The sequence below is a fragment of the Anser anser genome (assembly GCF_964211835.1).
Source record: "Anser anser genome assembly, chromosome: Z".
Lineage (NCBI taxonomy): Eukaryota > Metazoa > Chordata > Aves > Anseriformes > Anatidae > Anser > Anser anser.
In genome coordinates this window covers 79,709,928-79,732,878 of record NC_139723.1, presented here as the reverse complement: position 1 = coordinate 79,732,878, position 22,951 = coordinate 79,709,928, and the positions used below count along the sequence as shown (strand labels likewise).

The 22,951-nt window shown below is 39.6% G+C and overlaps 1 protein-coding gene across 10 annotated transcripts in view; it reads right to left on the bottom strand.

Moving 5' to 3' along the window:
* KIAA1328 overlaps positions 1 to 22,951 on the bottom strand; it is a gene marked incomplete at its 5' end in the record, with an annotated part of 172,860 nt that overhangs the window by 39,354 nt on the left and 110,555 nt on the right. For all 10 annotated transcript variants that reach the window (XM_083817665.1, XM_083817667.1, XM_083817670.1 and 7 more), the window contains 2 exons: positions 15,334 to 15,429; positions 18,318 to 19,003. In XM_083817665.1, coding sequence (XP_083673791.1) covers positions 15,334 to 15,429; positions 18,318 to 19,003 — 782 coding nt within the window. The remainder of the gene's footprint in view (positions 1 to 15,333; positions 15,430 to 18,317; positions 19,004 to 22,951) is intronic.

Below are 22,951 nucleotides of genomic sequence, written 5' to 3'. Positions count from 1 at the left end.
ACAGAAACAGACACCAAGAGGAAGTTACAGACGCTAATTCATGGGGAAATAACAAAAGCAAGCATATTTGCTTTTACAGCTCACTAAACAATGAATCAGAGCCTCATTCTTTGGAATTTAATCAGAGAAGGCTTGCTCCAAAGTTCTGTTCCAGTGAGGATGTAGTCAAACTTTAAAATGACAAATACTTAGGCTGAGAGGTGTGCACACCAAGGAGTGAAAGGGATAATGCAGAGAGATACAAAAAAAAAGTCAACAATTAACAACACACTGAAATTAAACAATGAAAATGTAATGAAAATATCTATTTCAGAAAAAAAGTTGCTCAATCAGCTGCGGAGTAATTAATAAACTGAATGATGCGACTACCTGGAAAGTTTAAAACTAACATAAGGTCCAAAGGCATCAGTTATGTACAGACACAAAGATTAAGTGACAGGTCCTTCTCTATCTTCAAATCCAGCAATCCATCATATCATCCAAATGCAGGCTGGCTAGTAGGACTTCCTTAGGGCACTCTGTTATCTGATGAATTTTCATAGCATTCCCTGAATCTACACAACAGAGAAGACTGCCTAAAAAAAGACCTTACTAACCCACCTAACCTAAGGCAGGAGCTATACAGTAGCATCACCAGAAAAGACGTGAGCCTCAGCATTACTGCTTCCTTATGAATACTGAAGTACATCAACAAAGGAAAACACACCTTAAACATTTTTTCATTTTGCCAGTGCGTCATATCGCGATATCCCTGCTGAGCGTGAATGGCAAATTTTAAATGTCATTCAGGACCCACTGAATATTGCTAGTATTTGCATTCCTTAAAAAGTAGAAAAACTTTAACCTTTTGTTTTATTGAATTAAAATGCCATGGAAATGCTGATGTAGTCTTCAGAGACTGAAATACTTTTACAAAGAAGAATAGCTGTCATTTATTAGACACAAAGAACAATTACTTGATAGGATGCTTTCTGACAAAAAGCAGATTGGTATTCTCATCATAGAAAAGGCATTGTAAAAAAACCCAGCACAGACCTCTGAGACTTGAATAATTTAAAGCTGCATTTGGTGCAATTTGAATTTTTCTTTAGGGAGGCAAAGTTAAATACCTTTAATTTGTTCTAATTATTTCAAATTTGCAAGTTAATTATGGCTGATCATTAAATAACAAAAAGGACTATCGTCTCCATAGAGTTTTACCTCCTACCCTCTGCATTACTTAAGCTAGATTTTAGTATGCATGAATTAACTTTCTAAATAATCACACGGTTTGACTAAATGGCTCAGTAAAATGAGCTCTGATCCTCAGAATAAGCATTAATGGACATTAGAAAGGCTATTGGGACCCATGTTACTTACATTATAAGTATTTTTAATGGGGTCTTATTTACTAATCTTTATGTACTGTTCAAGTTAGGGCACCATATAGATACATTATTCTGCTTTAATAGAGGAAAGTCAGTTCTTCAAGATACTAAAACAAATGTCCATTTAGAGCCAACTAAATTCATTTTTTAAATTAATGCAGGAAAACTCTGATAGAATTTAACTTGTTTTAGCTGCTCATCCTGATGAATCAATCCAACATAATGGTAGCCTTGGTCTGCAAATGGAGTTTTACAGATCTATTGAATTGCTAAGCAACTGAAGCAGCTAAGACTTGCCACAGAGTAGCATTCACTATCAGCACCTGTACACCCAAGAGTTTTAATCTCTTCCCTACTCCATAACTAGTGATCATCTGATGGGTTCCCAGCCATCGAACCCAAATGTGGATTCCCACCTTTCATTGAATTCTGATCTTCCCATGCATTTTTCAGTGCAGATCAGTGGTATCCAGAGAACACGTCTATGTTATAGCTAGTCAGAAACCCAAAACGCAAGGCAATTCATGCCTCCAGTATGTATGTTCAACAGATGGCTGCCTTAATGGTACCCTACTGCACCCTGTTGAGACAAGGGCTTGTGAGTTTAACCATTATCAAACTAACAGATTGCTGTGGTAGGTTAGCTCCAAAAGCAAACATGTTGGAATGTTATTTTCCTGTTCTGCAATTTCTGTTTTAAAAATAAAATAATTAACAGTTCATGTGTGCAATCTGCTGCAATTATATCAGGCCAAGAATGCATAACACTTAATGATGCAAAACTGGTGATAAGTAGGCAACCCAAGCAATACGTTTTTGTAGCTGGAACCTGCATTGCCATTTTGGATGCAGTTTGACAAGCAGGCTGAATATGATCTTTTCCTCCCTACCCCACCCCTTTGGTTGGGAGAGTTTTCAGCCAGATCAGCTTCCAGAGTCAGCTCAGCATAAAGCAGCAATTTCAAAAGTGCTGGGACAAAGGAGGTGTCAATACATGACAGGATCTTCGTTTTCAGCAGGGGTCTGAATTTAAACCAGTTTAAATCAAGTTATCAAAGCACACTTTGAAAACCGCCGGTTCCAAAGTGGAACTTTGGGATGTTGGTTGTCTTCATGGCAATTAAAAAATATTCACTAGGAGAAAAGGTCTGTAGACTTTGGATGAGTGGCTCTGAGAAGTGATGTCAGCGGTTTCGGCCCAACCACAACTTTTGCAGTCTTCTCAGGTGTACCATGCAACTCTACTCTACGTAAGCCTCTACTTCCGGAGCATCCAAGTGTCCCGTATTTTTCAAAAGAGGGCTTTTTTGTTGTTTGTTTGTTTAAGAATATGGCAGGCAGGGCAGTGTGATTTCCCTCATCCACAAAGCAAAAGCAAGAAACAAATGCGGTAAGGAAGCTGGGCCCCTGGACAGCAAGCAGGTCTTCAAAGGTAGATAAGAACTGGAGCTGACTTCCAAACCCTCGACTCACCAGTCGAGACACCAGAAATTAGTGCGTACCCCATGTGTATCTGCTTAAAGATAATCATGAGGAAAACCCTGACACCAGAGGTAGAGCTTAAGGCCCTCCTTAGCGTATCTCCGTCCGCAACACTGAATCCTCTTGTGAGGGTCACTCCTGCCCCTTCTTTAAAGCAGAGCCGGGGAGAAACATGACAAGATGTAAAAGCCAGAGCAGCACATGGGAGAAAGGAGGGAGATTGGTTTCCCCACTCCTGCTTTGTGTGAAGAGAGCTGGAAGAAAGGTAGGCATTGCAAGTGAGGAGGAGAAGCACAGCGCAAACTTCAGGGCAATCTCTCATCACTGAACGCCATCACCCTTGCGTTCCTTGTGACAAAGGCAATCTGTTTATGTCAGCAGATCATCAACCTTCAAAACACACTGCTAAAAATCTAAAGCCTATTTCATATTGAAATAGAGGGCTTGAAAAAAAAATAATCTAAGCTTAACATTTTCCCCCTCATTTCCTTTAAAAAATAGGAAAAATGCCCTATTCTAATACAGACCTTGAAGGCCATATTCAAGCCTAGAGTAAGATTTCATGGCCCAATTATGAAACCTGGCATTTTGAGGCTTATGCTAGACGTATCAGCATGTTAATGACACTGCTGGGATCCAGTGCATGTTAATAAGAAACAGCTGCTTTCCTTTCTAGAGAGCATGTTCATTTATACTTTTGAGATCTTCAGGACAGAGTCCATCTCCTTTCTCATGTATTTCTCTAGGTAAAAGGCAGAAGGCAGGGACAGCAGGAGAACACACCTCAGCAGACAAGGACAAGTCTGTAACTAAAGTATTACCAAACCTGCCTCTAAGTAAAGAAGTTTGCATCACAGAAAACGCACAGTGATTGCCTACATCCCACATGCTATTATGCACACAGTACATTGCTGGGGAGTGATCCCGAGCTTTCGCCCCTTACAGTCCTCTCCAGGTCCAGTGCCCCTGAATTCAATAAGGCTGGCTGTATCAGTTTTCTGTTGCTTCTTTCTGCTGAACAGTCCCTCTTGGACCTACTGCATTTGGTTTACTTTTCTTCTCATCTCAGAAGAGTTACATAGGCAAGTGCGCTAGAAACTTTCTCACATATCAAGCTCTACAAGGGTAATGCAATCCATAGCGCGGCTTTTCCAGACCACTCTTTCAGATACCAGTTCCTTCCCCATTCCTTCTGTGACTGGTGCTCAGATATTTAATTCCAGCAGCGAGAATTGAGGCCGCATATGCTCTTAATTAGCAATGACCTATTAGATCATACCAGCCATAGGTGAAACCCCAGCCTCATTGAATCAATCAGAATACCGCCCTTATCTTCAATGAAGTCAGGATTTCACTTAATATACACAGTTAAAGGTCCGTTTGTAGCAAGTACTAAGCTAAATTCCTCCTAAAATTATATTCATGCCTTTCCTTTGAAACCCTGTCCTCATTCTGCTTTAAGTTAGCTACATTTCAACTCCCTACCAGCACCATTCCTGCACCGCTTACAGTTTCCCTAATAAACAGTGAAATGAGCTCTGATTACTTTCTCTCTTTGCCTCTGAATCCACAGAAAACCCCAACATAAAGGTTTTCAGACAGTCGTAGAGAAATAGCCACAGAAAGCAGACTGGCAAAGCTTTAGCAGGACAAAATGCTGTGATTGTGTGTTTGGCCTTTCTTATAGAGCAGAGTAGAGCACCTGTCGTTCCAGCAAGCAGTGCTGTCAGCCTTCACAAAAGAAAGTCATGTAAATGTCAAGTCATAGGTATAAAAACAATCCTTCAAAACAGCGTCTGTGTATCTGAAAAGCCTGCCTAGCTGTCACCAGCGAAAGTACCATAAGGAATGATGCAAAAGCCTGTTTAGGACAAACAAAGTTTCTGAACTAAATCCAAACTTCTGCAGTAGATCAAACTGCATAACTCTCCTTCAACAGGAGAGTCGCATGCTCTTCAGAGAAGTGAACGCCTGTCTTAGTGCCTTACCCGGAATCACTGCTGCTTGGCTGAGAGCCAGCCCCATCCACAAGGTAGCCATCAAAATACCGTATGCGAGCCATCTTCTGAACAAACATCACCCCAATTAGGCTGCTATTTGGTTGTGATAAAGGCACAAATGAGCAATGCATCATCCCTTCTGAACCTGGCTCACCCAGAACAGAAGATTTCACAGTAGATGGGCTGCACAGTGAGTCAGGCTGGAAACGGGCTGCTGCTGCAGGGCTCGGGCTGAGCGTGCCGGCAACCACCTGCTTGCTAAGAAAAAAAAACCTGCGTTTTCCTTCACTACAACTATCCATATATAAGCACCATCTCCTCCATATGAGTTTCCAGACGAGCAGGTAGGTGTTGACAAGAGCACCTTTCAGTAAATGAGCTGCAATTGCAAAAGGCCCTGTTCTGCACATGCGTTGCATCAGGGAGGAACCGTTTGCTGAAGACAAGTAACGATGTAGCAGAGGACGGGCACAGAAAGAGTGGGAAAGCAGGCACTCACAGGCTTTCCAGTGTGCCCTACTAACAAGACATTTTGAAGAGATGCCTAATTAGAGCAACAGATACTTAAGATTGCACTCTTGTGTACAGTTATTACAAAGAGCTACGTATACACAGAAAATCCATCCTCTAATTTTAATAATCTTTATCAGAATTGTGTGATGACTGAATTAGGCATTTTAGGCACAGATTACTATTGTCTTTTAGGGTTATACAGATCTGTTGGTGATGCTGTCTTAAAAATCTTGGGACTAGTGAACCTGTTGTCTGCAAACTCTAATGCCGTTCTTATTCCAAAAAGCCATCAGAGGCTGAGCGTGGTGGCACAAGCTCAGCACAGGTACAAGGCACAGCTCTAACACCATGGCGACCTTTATCTTCACATTGGTTCCCACAAACACAAACCTCAAGTGTTTTTTGATTCCTGTTTTAAGGAGTGATCAAAACATGTCAGAATATAGCTAGGTCTGCAACTATAACTATACATGGCATCTCAAATGCTCTCATACTAGGATCTTTTAAAATGGTGTCATATATTACCCCTTTTTTTATTTTGGAAACGCCCCTCCTGCTGCATCTTTGCACTTCACTGGGTGTTTTTTTGTGATTAAATCACATCTGTGGGGCACAGTCATCCTATGATTAAGTAGTATATTAATGATTTACTACTACTCTAGAACTCATCTATATTATATTGCTTAGTAAAATGAAAACACTGAGATTGTTTATTGATCTGCTTTTAAGAAATTCTTAGAGCCCAAAGAGAAGTAAATAGAGAAATAAGACTTTGGAGTTTCCTCAGATTAGTGGATTACCATACCCAACAGATGTAGATTTGACAAGGCATCTCTTGCTAAAGGTTAAAAAAAAAATCATTTCTGGCCACTTACGTTACCTTGAATCCACTGAAGTTACTTATTTCATAGAGTGTGCTTGATGGCTAGTGATGGAAAAATTGGCTTCTTACTGCAAGTAAAATACAGACTGAGATACTTACCTGACAGAATACTGCTCTAAAAACCTTGGCCTGAGCTCCACAGAAAAAACAAACACATGCTGAAGATTTCCTTTCAACACATAGATTTTATGTAAATGCAATGGAACCTCCAAATACTGACTCAACCAAGATGTTTATGGAACATACAACGCTTTTTGTGTGTTCGTATGTTCAAGAAATAAAAAGGTATAGCTGAATTTCAACAAGAGGGAAACCACTACCTTGCTAAGAGGTGAACAGCTCTTTTAAAACCATTCAGTGAGATGCATATTTTGTGCTTTTGTTCCATCAGATACATATCTTGCCATCTTACAGCTACCACTGGCAAACAGAACGTAATTTATATTTTACCAATCTAAATAAATAACTGATCTTAGGTTTTGGAAGTCTGGCTCTGCACAAGTTTGTTAAAATCTGGAAATGTCTGTCCAAAGCTGCTGCCACCAGTGTCACTGTGACACTGTGGTGTGTGCTGTTAGAGGCTTGCATATATTTGTGTTGCCGAACCACCTCACTCCTAGTGAGTCTACAGACGGTACATAAATTTAACCCATCTCTTAGAGACATTACTGTCTCAGAAAGGATGCAAGACGTAGGTAGAGATTAAAGGAGCACAAAGTTAAAAAGAAAAAAAGGATTAACGAGGCATCGATCAAACAGGAGGGCATGTAGTTACATAAAGAGACAAAGTCTGACACTATTGACAGATGACTGAAGATACTTGGATATTGTTTTGTTTCAAACTTGTGTGTACTAGAAGCCAGACGTAAGCTTTTCCACACATAAAAGTTGATGATTTGTCACATCAGTTAAGTTATAATACTTCTCTCCCTAGGTCACTAGTGAGATGTTTTGAGTATGATTCAAATTTTAGTGGACTTGTTAGGCAGAGGCCGTCCTTGTGGTCAGTGGAAAGAGACGGATTACTTTGAAACTAATGAAAAACTCTGAAAAAAGGGCTCAAGGATGAGAGACAGGAAAGACACAGACAAAATGGAAGCAGGATCCACCGGGACATGACTCAGTGGTTCCAAAAGCCAGAAGGAATTAGGGAATGTGGTAGGAGTAAATTGCTAGAAGTTCATGCAGCACCAAAGAAAACATTGAGTTTCAAGGAACTGAAGGAGTAAAGAAGAGGGGATGGCAGATAAAATAAAACTAGAAGTGTCAGTGTGACTTTCTGCAGAGCCCTGCAGACTGATACCTTAGACAAGTGGCCTTTGAAGGAGGGTTTCAGAGAAGCAACAGTGACAAGATCTGAATGAGCAGCAAAGATGCTGATTTGGATGAATTATTTTGAGGGCAGGGCATGAATATTGAGCAGCCAAAGAAGATTTTACAGTAGTCAAGGTGCAGGATGAAGGACTGGAGCAAGGAATAGCATTTTAACTCCTGACAAACTAGTGGTACATTTTTGCTGCAAAGCAGAAGGAAGCTGCAGTAGTCGTCAGCAGCCCAAATGTGTATGGAGAAGGAGAATGACCCGAGGTTACAAGTCTGAGTGACAGAGAGGATGTGGTGTTATCAAAATCAGAAGTGAAGAGAGATTCAGAAGAAAAAGTAAGGAGTTCTGTTTTGGCCAGATTAGGAATGATCTGAAGGCAAAACAACCAGGATTATGTGTCAGGGAGGCAGTCAGATATGCAAGACTAGATGGAACAGAGCAGAAGGTTTAAGAGTTATTGGCAGAGAGATGATAGCCAAATCCGTGTAACTGGATGTTGTCATCCAGGGATATGGGCACAGAAATCTCCAGGCAAATCAAGGAATGACTAAATCCCTTCCCTGCCACCTCACAGAGTTTCGTACCTAGTTCCAAAAGAAATTATCTAAAATAGTGCTGCAAAAACATGCATAAAAAACCCCCGTCTCTCCATAAAACCGAAAGATCAGACTGTTTCTAAAATTAGGGCAACCACTAAATGAAAGTTAACCCGAACAATAACTTTAGCTAAACTTCAGGTCACATGCATTTAATATAATGAGATGAAGAATATGAAAAGGCCATTCATAATGGAATTCATCGAGTTAGGAATGCCATGCTTAGCTGCCTTATAACATATAATTAATGATCCTATAAAAATCCAGCAGTACGAACTCTCCCGGCTGCCCGCAGAACTGTTCTTTATGCCAGGTAGGGCAAGCAAGCATCTGCTTCCACAAATACTGCCCTTTGAGAAGCTGAAAAGCTTTCTTCCCCTGTTCCATCGGGGACCACATTGCCATTTCCATGACACACTGAGCTTTGAACCGTTACCCAAATCAGACTCTAGCATTTGGCAACCCAGTACACATCTGTCATGATAGACTGGTTATTGGTGAAATGTTAAAGAAAAAGTCATTAACTCTTTTCCATTGCTTCTAATGTGCCACCTTCCTCCAGATTATTTATAATCCCCACTAAACCCATCTTCTGTTTATAGTGTTTTAACGCAACAAAGGAATATATACTGTCTGGAGATCTGTCTTGCTTTATACCACTCCCAACCATTTGGTACAACAAAACATGTTCTCTCTCCATCAAAAGGCCTGATCCCTCCTGAAGCCTTGATGCTCAGATTCAAGGTTAAAGGATTAAGGTCTGAAGCATTGAGTACCAGAGGAAAGGAAGCCAAATATCAAAAGAAACACAAAAATCAATCCTCTTCACCACAGGAGCAGTGTGAAGAACAAATCAGCTGGGCTGAATCTAAAATTTTCTCTGCGTGGCTCTCAAAAATTAGCACTGTTACAAATGTAATGGGTAGTTCTGCAAAGCCTCAGCACCCATGCAATGCCACAGAGTTCAGCTCAACCCAACAGCACGGTCTGGAAAGTTTTATGTCAGAGCAATTCAGCTGCAAAAACACCAAGTCCACTTCAGAGAAGGTGAGAGCTAGAGAGGAACGAGAGCACGCGTGCCGTTATCTTTATATGTAGTCTGTATATCTGCAAGTGACAGAATCTAATATTTACCAGAGTTTGCCTTTTGCTTCAATTCTCTGTGTGCTGAAGCACAGCCAAGGTCACCAGAGGGGTGGGGGAGAGGGTTTAGCTTAGTGCAGCTGCAATCGTGACCAGAACGGTAGGGTACAAAGGATTTCTTGCTTAACTTTGTAATACCAATAGCTTTTGTTCTTAGTCCTGCCCCATCAGTTCGGATATAAGCTTTTAAATGGCGTGAAAGTTGTTCGGGTGGGTTTAAAACCTCCTAATTTAAAGCTACCTTCCAGAACATTTTGTTTCGCAAGATTTTTCTTAACTAGTCCAACTTACAAATTTCTGGGACATATGAATATATAGATTAACATATGAATATATAGATTAAACAACATTTTCTCTTCATCCAAGATTACATTTAAAAATAAAAAGTAACAAAATGATATGTTTGAAAAAGTAATCCACTCCAATTTATAAAAATAGCATTCAGGTTTTCAAAATTCATTTCAGGCAGTAAACTAACAGTGTGTACATTTTCCTGTAAAGGAGGCATCTGCAAATGACTTGCAAAAATGTCTCTCACTGTCTGCAAGTGTTGGCAAGGAACAAACTCCTTCAGGAGATACATGAATTTTAAATATTTTAACCCAAAGAACAAAATCTCCAAGCATTTTCAGTTCTGATATTACAGAACCATACCCATGTAAAAGACTGGCAGAAAATGCAAGATTTGTGCAAATATCAATGCATTCAAGTTTTAGTAAGCCTATTTTCACTGACTGCCATCCTTAGAAGTGTTTGTAACACCAGAATTCCTGTGCTTTTTGAAGACTTCACCTACAGGTTAGCTCCAACTGCCTATGAAAACTACAGTGGTAGCTCCCACTTCCATCTTATGCCTCAAGTCTATCAACAGGCTTACTGCTCAATGTTTCTTTGGACCGTAATGGTAATGATGCAATATGGCTGTGTGCTGCATACGTGATCATGAGAACAGAATCAGCATAATTCAGGTAAACGTAAAACAGCTTAACACCCTGTCACAGTTCAAAGCAAGCCTGAAAATGAGATTAGCGAAGCAACCAGGTCAGCGGAAATGAGCTGCTCCTCACTCCCCAGTCTGATAAAGATCACTATCTGCCTTAAAAATATATACAAATATAAATATGCATACTTAGATATGTATATAAATATTCTCATATACATACATATATATATATATATATATATATTCTCTCTTCCTCTCATTTAGCAACAAGCTTTTAGTTATCACATCAGAACAAAAGCTTTCACCCTGAACAAGAAAATCTACTACCTTCAGAGTCCGCATGGGGCACTAATGAAGCAAAAGCATATATCTAACTCCAAATGTATGCTCCTGTTATGGCACAATCAGCTCTAGCTGCTGTCAGTTGGAGAGATGCTCATTCTATACGTAGCCAGACAACTCCACCAGAGAAAGGAAAATTCACGTCTGCAACTAAATCAGCATTTGCACTACAGGCAGATCCATAAGCACATTTTTTTACTGGGCAAACTAGTGTTTGCTCTGCAAATATCCCACCTAAAAATGATACAAACTTCAGTATAAAATAATGTGGAGTAAGAAAGTAACTTGGGCATTAAAAGGAGCACTCACAAGTGAGTAAGCAGTTTCCAGACACACGGACGTTATGGGCCATTTGTAAGCACAGTTGATTTCAGTCCGATTTAATGTGCCAGTCTGCTGAAGCAGTGAAGAGATGAGAGAAAAATAAATATCTAACAAACGGTGTTCAATACATTCAGAAAAGTTGGCCAAATACTACACAGCGGCACCTCAAGAGACCAAAGACAGCTCGGGGACGAACTGAAGGCTGGGAGCTCTTGGCCAACAAGCCAGTTCTGGCACTGGCGATGGTTTCTCCTCCAGAGGCTCGGGACATGGATAACGGGAGGTGACGCACGCCGTCATGAAGAAGAACTGACAAGAAGCTCCAAATGTGAGATAAAATGAGCGCTGCCAATGCTACTGTAAATCCTGGTTCCCTTCAAGAACGGGGCAATGGGGACTGCACGAGTCAGGTGGCAGAACCCCATGACTGCGTGTGATTTTTATTTTATTTTTAAACAAGTTGCTGTGGGGGGGTATTGTGTGAAAAAAACAGCATATGCCTGGAACAGCAGGGGGAGCTGCAAGTCTGTGTTCCTCTGCATCTATATTTAATTGCATTGACTGTTTGGACAAAACCACAGAAGTATGCTTGTACATCACTATAGAAAGATGTCTGTATGTCTAACAAGCAGCAAAAGAAATCGAGTTCATAACAAAGCACTAAACAAGGAGCAAAAGATAATTGTCACCTTCTCTCAAGATAATAAAAATAGTTACACCATAAACATAAAAATCTTCTAAAAGACCCCTGACAGCATTCCCTCCTGGAACTATCACCATAGCAATGAGCATTCAAACAGAGGGAAAGTACTACTGAATCCTGTGTTGGATATTTTCAACTAACTAAAAATACAAACTGGAGAAAATACACACGGGTGACATAGGCTGAGGCACACAAACGTAAAAAGCCCTCAATGAAATTAAAGGTGGCAAATTACACCTGCAAATCTTTAATAATCTGAGAAAGAAATCCTTTAACCAGGTAGTATACACCGAAAGGGTGCCTGCAGACAACTGTAAACCCCTCCGATAGCTGCTGTATCCAACAATTCCTATTTATATCATTTTGCACAGGTCAGTGTAGAGGTGCAGCTGCAGTATTGTGTGAAATCCGAGGAAAGGATGCATTTAGAGAGAAGGCAGTTAAAGCTGTACCGGTGGAGCTGTATAGGTATGCCTAAGAACTGGATAAGCAGGAAACATTGTAGATTAAGATTTAGGCACACAGCACAGCTCTGGAGGGAAGGGGGCTGCTTGCAAAGCAGTAAACCGTATCTTCTCAAGTTTGTGCTATTAAACGGGTCTTATTTTCATGACATCCAGATCCAAAGTTGAGATTAAATAAGGGAGAGAGGGGTGGATTGTTTTAAAATTCCTCTCCCAGATGCAGACGTCAGGAGCACACACAAAAGCAGGTGCCGGGTGTATTGATCCTACTGAATACGCATGGAGTGGGTACTTGAGCATGTACCAAGCATCTGCGTCTGGGAGATGGAAAGCGCTTTGTAAAAGGCTGTTTTATGCTAAACAAATGCATCAGGTTATGTTTTTATTTTGAATATTTTAAAGCATCTTGCACACTGGGGCAGACTTGAAAAGAAATTATACAGACAACCAGACAACTTGCCATTAATTGTACAAGTTACTATCTCCACAGCTGAAAATTGGCTGTGGGCTCACTTAGGAGCACTCCAAGCTACTGAAAACCATCCTCAATAAAACCTGCTCTGACTGCTGCACCTCAGAGAACTGGAGATCCTGCATCTGAAGACTCTTCAGGTCCCAAGCGCTGGCCCAGCTGTATGCAGGCAAAGGGACAGACACATTTCTTCTCAACAGCTCCTCGACATACCCAGCAGGGAAGCGACAAATTCAATGCTGCAAATTTATCCTGGGCCAGTCCAAAGAGACTGAGAAGGACAACACTTGCTGACTTGGATAATGAAGAAAACATAATGGGGCATTCAGAAGAGAAAATGAAAATTTGGCTATAGCTTGTAGTACTCCCCAAGGTGAAAGTTTTCTTTTCCACAAACAGACACACTATGACCAAACACTGCAACAGAAATCAAACTCGGTACTGTATTTGCTCCTGGAATCTTTTTTGCTTTTTTCAAGCAGGGAAAAAATTAATCCCTACAGGAGATGACAAGATGCCTTTTAAAGTACATATCTCATTTCTGTCTACAATTACCTTTCAATAGTCTGGCACAGCTGCACGCTCCTATTTGCTTTTTGTTTTTCATTAAGGGCTCCTCTATTATTTGTACCCATCCTATAGCATTTATGCCTGGCAGTGATGTACATTCCCTTGCCTACGATTCTTCCCACAGATAGTAGAGAATAAATTGCAATTAGATTTTCGTAATTGCAGATAATTAACTCAAAATGAGCTGTTAATTATAAAAAACTATGTTTTTCAGTTCTTGATTATATTATTTATTTTACTTCTAAACTCCGTATCTCACTTCAGCAACTTTAGTATTTTAAAGGACTTTCACCACTTCCTTTCAAATATCAGGATATTTTTAAACTAAGTTTTGCTTATTTGAAGGCTGAAATCAAGTTTCATGCTGTGAGGTTTGCTAGAGGAGCTCTTATGTATGAACTGGAAAGTCAGAGAGTGCTGGCTTTCCATTAGGGTTCTGATAGCATTTGCTATATTTGCTATAACAAGAACCATTTGGCAGATCAATTAAAGAATCAAGTGTTAAAAAGAAGAAGTCACGAATACATTCCTACCATCTCTTCATCTTTTCTAAGCCTTAGCCACATACTTGCACACTCTCTACTGAAGAAAACATCACAAATTAAAATGCATAAAAGAGATAAATGGACTTGTCTTCGTTTGCCTCTTTCAGCCTAACATTAGAGTAAATTATTTAGGGAGCATTCATCTGGTAACCTTTGCAAAACCAAAGATGGCATACAGGAAGAAAAACTTTCAACTGTTATGCTGCCAAACTTTGGAACCAGCTGGCAAGCCAACTTGAGACTACACAAATGCATTTTAACCTTGAAAAATTACAGTAAATTAAACCAGGGGAATGAACAGAGGGGAACCTTTTGAAATCCAGAACTCTAATTCTGTAAACATCACAGTTTTTTCTCATTTTCTTTGCTAAGCTATGTAGATTTGTGCAGGTTTGTTGGTAAACTGTTGGCAAGAAGTCCTACAGATGTTCTAGGTTACATCTTTACTCCAAGGGTTTAATGCTACTGCATATTAATGTCACGACTCTCTCTCTTTTGTTAGTGATCCCACTTTGATCACGTCAGTCTGTGCGAAAATGAAATAAAAAAGCTATCAAAATACAACGAGGGATATACCAGCAACTCATAGCATCAAAACACCTGGTTAGGCAATGAAGCACTCTAAGGAAAGTAACAACTTCTATTCTTCTGGAGAAAGAAGACTTACCAGTCTTCTGCCTTCCCTTTGTAGTGAAGAGGGATCTCAATAAAATAAAATAAAACCAGTATCATTTGAAGTTAAAAATATAAAAATAAAGTATTGAACCCTTAGTTTATAAACAAACATTTCTTCTGACATTCTCATACTAGAATTAGAAGAGCTTATGATTTAAAAACCTTTTCTCTTCATGGAAGAGGGGGCTACTCAAAGATCAGCTGCACTTCTTGTCCACCCAACAGGATGCTTGGGTTGACAGAACAGATAGTTCAAACGCAGAACATAATACTGCGTAGAACAGAAGTAGCAACTTCTCGAGAATGGGGTGAAAACTCTATCAAATCCAGTTCCAGTTTGTTGTTTTTCTAATAGGCTTGAATCTTCTTCCAGTGGAAACATGAAATACAACTGGATGGAATAGGAAGAAAATATCGTGATCAAAGTTTTAATTAGCATGCAAAATTGAGATAAAGAGATAAAAATTGAAAGTAGAATTAAGATAATAATTTCAGTGGTAGTTAGCACTGATTGTACTGGAGCCAGGGTGCAGCACAGTGTTGTTTAAAAAACAAGCAACTATCACCAGTGGTAAAATGTAATTTCTGTCTCAGAGTTAAAGGCTAATATATTTTTACAGCAGGTCCAAATCAAGCCTAAAGAGATGTTCTGATATGATTTGAAAAATAAGAAGCAAAACCTAGAGTAGAGAAAGAAATCAAAGATTCTGTGAAAACTCCAGCTTGCCCTGGGCTAGGTTAGGGTCCTTAAGACATGATGCACACAATCTCAGAGCACTACAGGAAGTCAACAACTAAACCCTGAGTGATAACAGTTCAGCGTGTAATCCATAAAAATCAACAGCCAAGGAATTTTATTTTTTCTAGGAAAAAAAGCTCTTAATCTGAAACAAACACATGAACAGATACACTTGGCAGCCAATAGCACACTGTCAAGAAGATATACCAACACTGTGTGAAGTACTTAAAAGAAAATAGAAAAAATACCTTAGTCCCATGCTGTTGCCGTTCATCATCAGAGCAAGTTCTCCAGGTGCTTCATCAATGGGCACATCTCCCAAACCAGGTACGTGGCCTCTAAACCTGAAAAAGTAGAGGTAGCTGTTTACGCAGCTGGTCAAATCACCACAAAAGGAACTTGCCCCAAAAAGGGTGAGTTGTGTGTCTAGTAGCATGGCTATTAATCGTGTTTAATACAGAAGCTTTCACAACTGTTTTCATGCTTTCAAATGTACTTTTGTTTTGTAAGGTTGACTTATGTACAGTGCCTTTCCTTCTGAGGGTTTCCACTGGTAAAAAGATCAGAAACTTTTCATTTACTGATTTCAAAGGATCTGTTCCCTTGAGAAAAATGGTCACAGCACCCAAAACAAGCATCCCTCTTTGGCTCAGATTACAGCTCCATCATCACCTGAGCTCCAAACATCATGTAAACTGCACAAAATGTAAAAGGTGTTTGAGGTGGTTGTGTCTTCTGAAACTGTGGGCCCACAGGTGACGCTCCATTTTTAATACACTACCCCACCTTTTTCTTTCTCTCCAGTAAAGACAGAAAAAATCAGCAATAGAGGTAATTTTCCCTCTTTGTTTGAATAAAATTGCTGTTTCCAAGATTACCCAGATTTGTCTATATTACCAAGAAAGAATATTTTGTCATTTCTGGAACTCTCCTTTATTCTGGTGTGGTTGGCATCAGTGGAAGTCGCTGAGCTGCCACTTTCCCTGCACGCACACCATTTTTGACAGCTGAACAACTATTTCACATCCAGAGAAACTGCAGACTGAAAGTACTATGCTCACTTTAGGCTAAATAGGGAAATGTGGGGAATTAAAATGCAGTTATGATGCAGCATGGTCAAAAAAAGGATCAATTCATACTTTAGCTAAAAGAGAAGAGTTAATAGCCAATAATTACAAATGGTCAGACCTTTTACTTGTCACTCAATGACAATACTTCCAGCAGCTTAAAATGGACCTTAACCAGCACTCCAACCATGCAGAAGAACAGACAAAAATAAACACTACTTGGAAATGGATTTTTGTTGTATGTTTTTTTTAAACTGTCATGATGTTAAGAGATGAACTAGGTTAGAGCCTCCCGCCAAGGAAGCAAGGGGTATTTGAGCTTAGCTAAACAAATTTTTATTGTTTGTAGCACATAAAATTACCCTGTTATCAAGTGGTAAAGAATTATATAGCCAGAACTGAAATATAACTGAGATGGTTAAGAGATTTACCTGTAAATATCAAACATTTCATTCTAAAGAGACTGAGTATTTTTTCAAGAGCAAGCAGACTATATCTATCTAGTTGTGTTTCTTAGAGACAAAATGGCAAATGTGCATTCACCTGCACCTCTGAAAAGAGATTGCAAAAACAGTTCTAGTGCTCAGACTGATCACATATGATTTTTTCATAGCATTTTAAAAGTAAATAGAGCTCTGCAAACCTTTTTTTTTCTGGACAAAAAAAAAAAAGGCTAAAATAGGCACAATGGCATTAACAAGCACATCATTACAGAGATATTTAAGGTCTGTTTTTTTCTGGGCAGATGATGCCTCAAAGAAGGCTGAACATTATCCATTAGAAACAAAACACCAAAACCCTCAGTCTGTATGTCCTTCATATTCTACTTGTTTTTCATACAGAGGGATGCATACATAGAATTAAGCTATTTGATGATTAAGAATCCATCTGTTCCTACTTATTTCTCACCTTAGGTTATAATCCTTTGTTTGTGACCTCAGCCATTTTCACACACATAGTTGTGATTGTCTCTGATAAAACAGACATTTTAAAAGCTAAACAAACACACATATTTCAAGAGTCTGAGAAGAAAACAAAAGACCACAAAAATTACGGTATTCTCTTTTAGAGTGTAAAAAGTAACCAGTGGGGCTGGGATTAAGAAAAGAAAGTGATATATTCCTCCGTAGTGATTATAATACATGCATGTAGGAAATGGGTCAAGTATTGCAGACTCTTGTGGGATGCTGTCAGCAGTTACCACATTAAAATAGTATTGAAATAAGCATTCTTCTGAAATTCTCCTATTGTTTCTTTTAAAAGACTGCTAGATTTTCCCATTCCTTTCCCTTCCTAATGCTGAAACACTAGTATTCAACTGAGTTACACTGGCTAATTCAACTTTTTCTTCCACGGCTTTAACCCATTCCCCTCCACTGTTCCTCTCTACTCTATGTAACACATGATAGCAATAAACCAGTTTTTTCCCAATTGCCAGAGTCCCCATTTACGTTGTCAGGAAGGTGTTATCTCACCTTCTGCAATCTCAAGGGCCTTTCAAGCTACATTCCATATTTCTATGGTTTTTGCCTTTCACTTCTTCTAGTTTTCAAGCAGGTCTTATGCCACAATCTTGGCATTTACCCCTGCACGAAAATCACTGAAAAGAAAATGTCCATTTTTCACAGGGCTCCCTTTTTTTCCACACACACATATATATATACTCATACAAATATATGTATAAAATGTATAAAACTATCTTAATCTTTTCTATAAAAGACATTTCTTCCAGTCCCTACCTAGCAAGGTGCACTGTTTCAAAACTGCCCTCTGCAAAGACAGAAGAGGAATGCCACATCTATGTCATCCACGCTCACGTTGCTCCCTTGCCAAATGTCTATTCCTTAAAATGCCTGCACTAAGATCAAGCTCTCATTTTCTTCTACTGCTCCTCTTTTCCTACCTAGTCTTTTAGAAATGCTTTTCTTGTGCCTTTCTTTCTACCACATACTGTTTTCCTCTGCTGCTTTCCACAGCTGTCATGCTGGTTCCCAACAGTATATGCTAATATACTAAAGTCTCCTCTCCTCTAAATCACTGTTAGAGGGTACTTATGCCACAGGTATTGCCTTATTTTATAAATTCCATTTTTCCATCTTCCCCTTGCCCATGTCTTCATTATAAATTTTTGAATTTATTTTTTAAAATATAAATCTCAAAATCACCTGTTATAATCCATACGGGATTGGTGTAACTGCTGTTGTTTTAGGAGCAGTTTTGCTTCTTGTTTAGCCAACAAATGTTGGAGACGTTCCTTTTCAATTTCCAGCTCCATTTTCTGCAGTAGCAGCTGCTGCCTTCTTTCTTCAGACAACCTTTTAGCTTGTTCTGTTTCTTTAGACCCTGGATCCACGCTGTCATTCAGCCCAGAAACTCGAGAGAGCCTGGAATAATCACAGGTTTTGTGAACAGGTCCAGAATGTCTTTTAGGAACCTCGCTGACATGGTGGCTGTCTTGCACACTACCTGAGCTCCCTACATGCCTGCAGGCACAACCACAACTCATTTGTGGAGGGCACGTGCTCTGAAATTCATTTGCTTTCTGGTCCATCTCCTGAGCTGGTTTTACACGGTGAGGGCTTTTCTGCTTGACTGAGGAAATCATATTGTTACACTTTCTGTGCAAGCCATTTTCCACTGAATATTCCTTCAGACATTCCTGACGGTTGTAATGGATTTCAGTCCCACAATCGTGATTATTCCTGCACGGCTGAGACAACACTACACGGCTTGGGCTTCCAGCCTTTGGTGCTCTGCTGTTTTTATAACAAGTTTGTGGTCCCCTAATGGCTAAGTACGAACCATCTAGTTCCAAAGGTGGCTGTTGGCATGAGGCCTTCTTACTGGACACCTGCAATAAGAGAACAATTTCTTGTGAATTACCAAAATTTATATTTATTCATTAATGTCATTGGTTAAACACGTTCCCTCAGGAACAGACTTGCTGCATCATGCTGCTGGACAGACAGCCCAGCTTGACAAAATGTTTATCAAAAGACAGACATGGACCTGCTATCAAATATACATTTTATTCAATCTACACAAGTATAATAAATGTAAAACTACTGCCTGCAGGATCCTCAGCATAAAATGAGTCACTTCAGAGTATCAAGTAGTTGTGAGCATCTAGGGTTACATAAAATCAACTTGAAGAGTGGCAAAAAACATTAAATGTTAATGTTTGAAAATGTTTAATTTTGAATACCGAGCCAAAAAATCCATTCAGCCACTATAAATACTCTTTGATTGGCCATTACACAGCAGGAGATTTGATGTAAAACATTTCACCTTGCACTGAATGGGATATTACTTACTGCTGGAAATTTGATGAGAGTTTTTGAAATATCTTTACAGAAACACAGATAAAAACCAACTACTTTCTGTAAAAAATGGTTGTACATCAAAAGCTGTCATTTAAATACAAAACATGTTTAAATTCAGCTATAAACGTAAGTGATTTTTCAATTAAGCTGGGCAAGTGATTATACTCTGATAAAACTCTGAAGAAAGAAAGCAACTGTAACTCACATTTGTCAACCCAATGCAAGCAAATTCTAGTGGTTTTGTTATATTCATGGATATCATGCAACAGGCATCAAAATCCTACTTACATCCCGGAGCACTACGGTTCATCTAAGCAGTTAAACATTTGAGATGTTATACACATCGGAACAGCAGTGAATCAGGTACTCACATTTCTTTTGCTAGACCTGTGCATTTATTTCAGTAACATACTGAATATAAAATCCTCCGACCTTCAGAACTTTTCAGAGATTATTTTACCTTTTTTTTTTTTTTTTTTTTTTTAATTACAGAAGCGGGTTTGTTAAAGATAATGAAACCACTTCAGTGAAAGTGGTTTAGCAGTGAAATTTGGTATCCACAGATGGTGAGAAAAGTACTACTTGCACTCTAGCAACACTTACAACAGATAGGGATGGTCCAGTGGTACAGTGAAAGACAGCCAGCAAGCATCACTCCAGGGGAACTTAAGGATGCAAGCAAGCGTCCAGTGATGATTAGAAGAGAGATATAATCCAAATCTATGCAGTGTTTATATCTATAATTTAAATTCCCTTTTATAAATAAACAAAATACCAAATATACTCTGCTGCCCTTCAAGACAACCAATTACAAGTTTCTTGTAGACTTCACAGAATGTAAATTAACATGGATTAGCACCTGAATACTGATATTTCATTATTTCTACTTTTGTGGATATAAAAATATCCTCTCTACCATGTGATTGAAAGCCAAGGATGTCATGTTTTGCCACAAAGGGCCCCAGGAGTTGGAGGCATTTGCATTAATGTCAGTGCTAAATGTCTGAGGAAAGGCTGGTGCTTGGACTGGGTGAAAAGTGCAGGACATTAAAATATTTTAAAGTTGGAGGGGCTGGCAGGGCAACTGAGCAGAAATGCAACATGCTGCCAAAAAGACGGAGTTTTGTTATTTATTATTTGTAGCATGCCATCCTTGTCTGCAATATTTTCTAGACAAATAAAGGCTACAAAGCCTATTCAATCTAAATTAGACAATACATAAAGGGATGACCAGAAACGGGAAGAGATACAGAAAACAGAAAGGAGGAGAACCTTGCAATCACATTCTGTCTCTCATTTCCCATTTTCTCTCATTCACCTGCTTTTGCTGGCACAGCATTTAGGGCAACAGCACAAAGAGGGCTTCAATGTGTTTAGTGGCCCTGGCCCCCAGGACAGCAGAAGAGGGCAGATCCAAAGGTTTTTATAGAGGATGCTATCAGAGCTGACAGATTAGGGTGGTCTACAGAAAGAATACACTTCACCTTCTACAGCCCATAAACAGAAGTTTTTCTTCTTTTTTTTTTTTTTGTTCTGAAACAAAAAAAAAGGCGCAAAACATGGAATGACAGAATTTCTTTATTTTAGCATTTTTTTGTTGATGGAAGACACAAGAGATTGTTAAGAAATCTAAACACATGAAGATGGTACAAACTAATCATCAGGAGCGGATTTAAGAATAAAGGCCCACATCGCAAATTAACTTCATGGCTGAGACTCCATTAAGAGTCCCTGAAGGCCCTAAAAGAGAGGTACCAGTTAGCATTTGTTGACCTTGGCCGCCATTAAATCTGCCCTGATGGTCTCAGAAATGGCATTGACATTTAAAGACTTCATAACAAGGCAGAGAAACTTTAATGTTATTTCACAGCTACAATATGTTTGCAGGGGGGGAAATTCTCATTAATGTCACCGAATGCGAGTGGGGTTTGTTCATTCCTTTAGAAGAAGGAGGTCATATTACATAGAAGATTGAATTCCAGTTTCACACGCCTTTGAAGGCTCCTCAGTGCTATGCAAGGTCTAACCCTAAAGAAAAATTAACTACTGGGAGTCAGAAGCTAGCCAGAAATTGTTAAGTAATTTGTATTTTTCCATTAATGCTTTAACTCAAGACTACATTTGGATATAGGTTGCAGGGAAAATAGCCTGACTATTGTATTTATGAAGGATCATACGACCACAACATTCCATGACAAACCTGTAAGATGCTGGTCAGGTAAAAGGGAGAAGTAAAGAAAGAAAATCTAAATACTCGCCTAGTACCTTGAGTCTAAAGACTCACAAGCATGAGGAATTAGGCAATTTTACAAGCTGAGCTTAAGGAAGATATTACCTACGGGACGCATGGAAACCGTGGCGGACCATGATGGAACAGCTGTGCTTTCCCCTCTGTGGAGCTCTTCCACACTTGCTGTATGGTATTTAAAGCTACAACTTCCTTTAACTGAGGCTTAAACAAACAAACAAACTCAGACAGCTCCTTGCAGCATACTGCAAGGCTTGATCAGACTAATAATAAGACTTGATCAGATGTGAAACTCTTGCATGGAAACCAAGAGATATTAAAAAAACAGCTCAAATAATCTTTATAAAGGTTGAAAAAGGAAGACAGGTGGGGAGTTCTAAGAAATCTTTACTGCAATCCCAGTAATTTTTGCTCAGGGATTCAGAGCAAAGCTTAAACAAACATCCAGCCCTTAAAACTTCCGACAAACAGACAAACAGCACGCCAGCTTTATGCATGCAGCATTAGGATCTCTGCAAATTCTTCCTGAACGCCGCTTGTGTGCTCTGCAGCGTTAATAGGCAGCGCTGGTAGAGGAGACGCGTTCAACCACTGATTCCAGCACGCGGGGCTTTGTCTGGCAAGGGCTGAGCTAGTAGCGGATCAGACCTTACAATCTCCGCACAGGCAACGTCCCGACAGATTTCACTGGTAGGTTTGCATGCAAAAAATATGTTTAAGAACCAGCCCCACATCATTAGCTCAGGAAGTCTTGCGCTCAGAGGACAAAAGCTATGGTCCTTGCATACACTGGGAGAAATACAGTGGCGGTAAGGTTAACAGCAAAACGCCTACGGATGTCAGCAGGGTCAGAGTTTAATCCATAGTACCTGGCTTTACAGTTCACAGCTGAGACACATTTGAATGCAGGTAAAAAAGAGACAATCAACTAAAATTGCTCTTGATGGTATTTTGTGCGCATTTCCCTCCAGATTTTCATCTTGGGTGTTTCTTTAGTTGGGGAGAAACAGGGAAAGGAACATGCAAGTTCAGTGTGTGGGGCAGGGAGCCTGAAGGAAGTCAAGAACGCACAGAAGCAGCAACCAAAAGAGAAGTACAGGGATTTAAAGATGTTTCAAGATGAAGGAAATGTTTCAAAATGGGCAAATGAGAGACTACCACACACAAGGACACCTTAAAGAGTGTCAAGGGCATTAGCGACCTAGCTGACACACTCATTACGGTATAT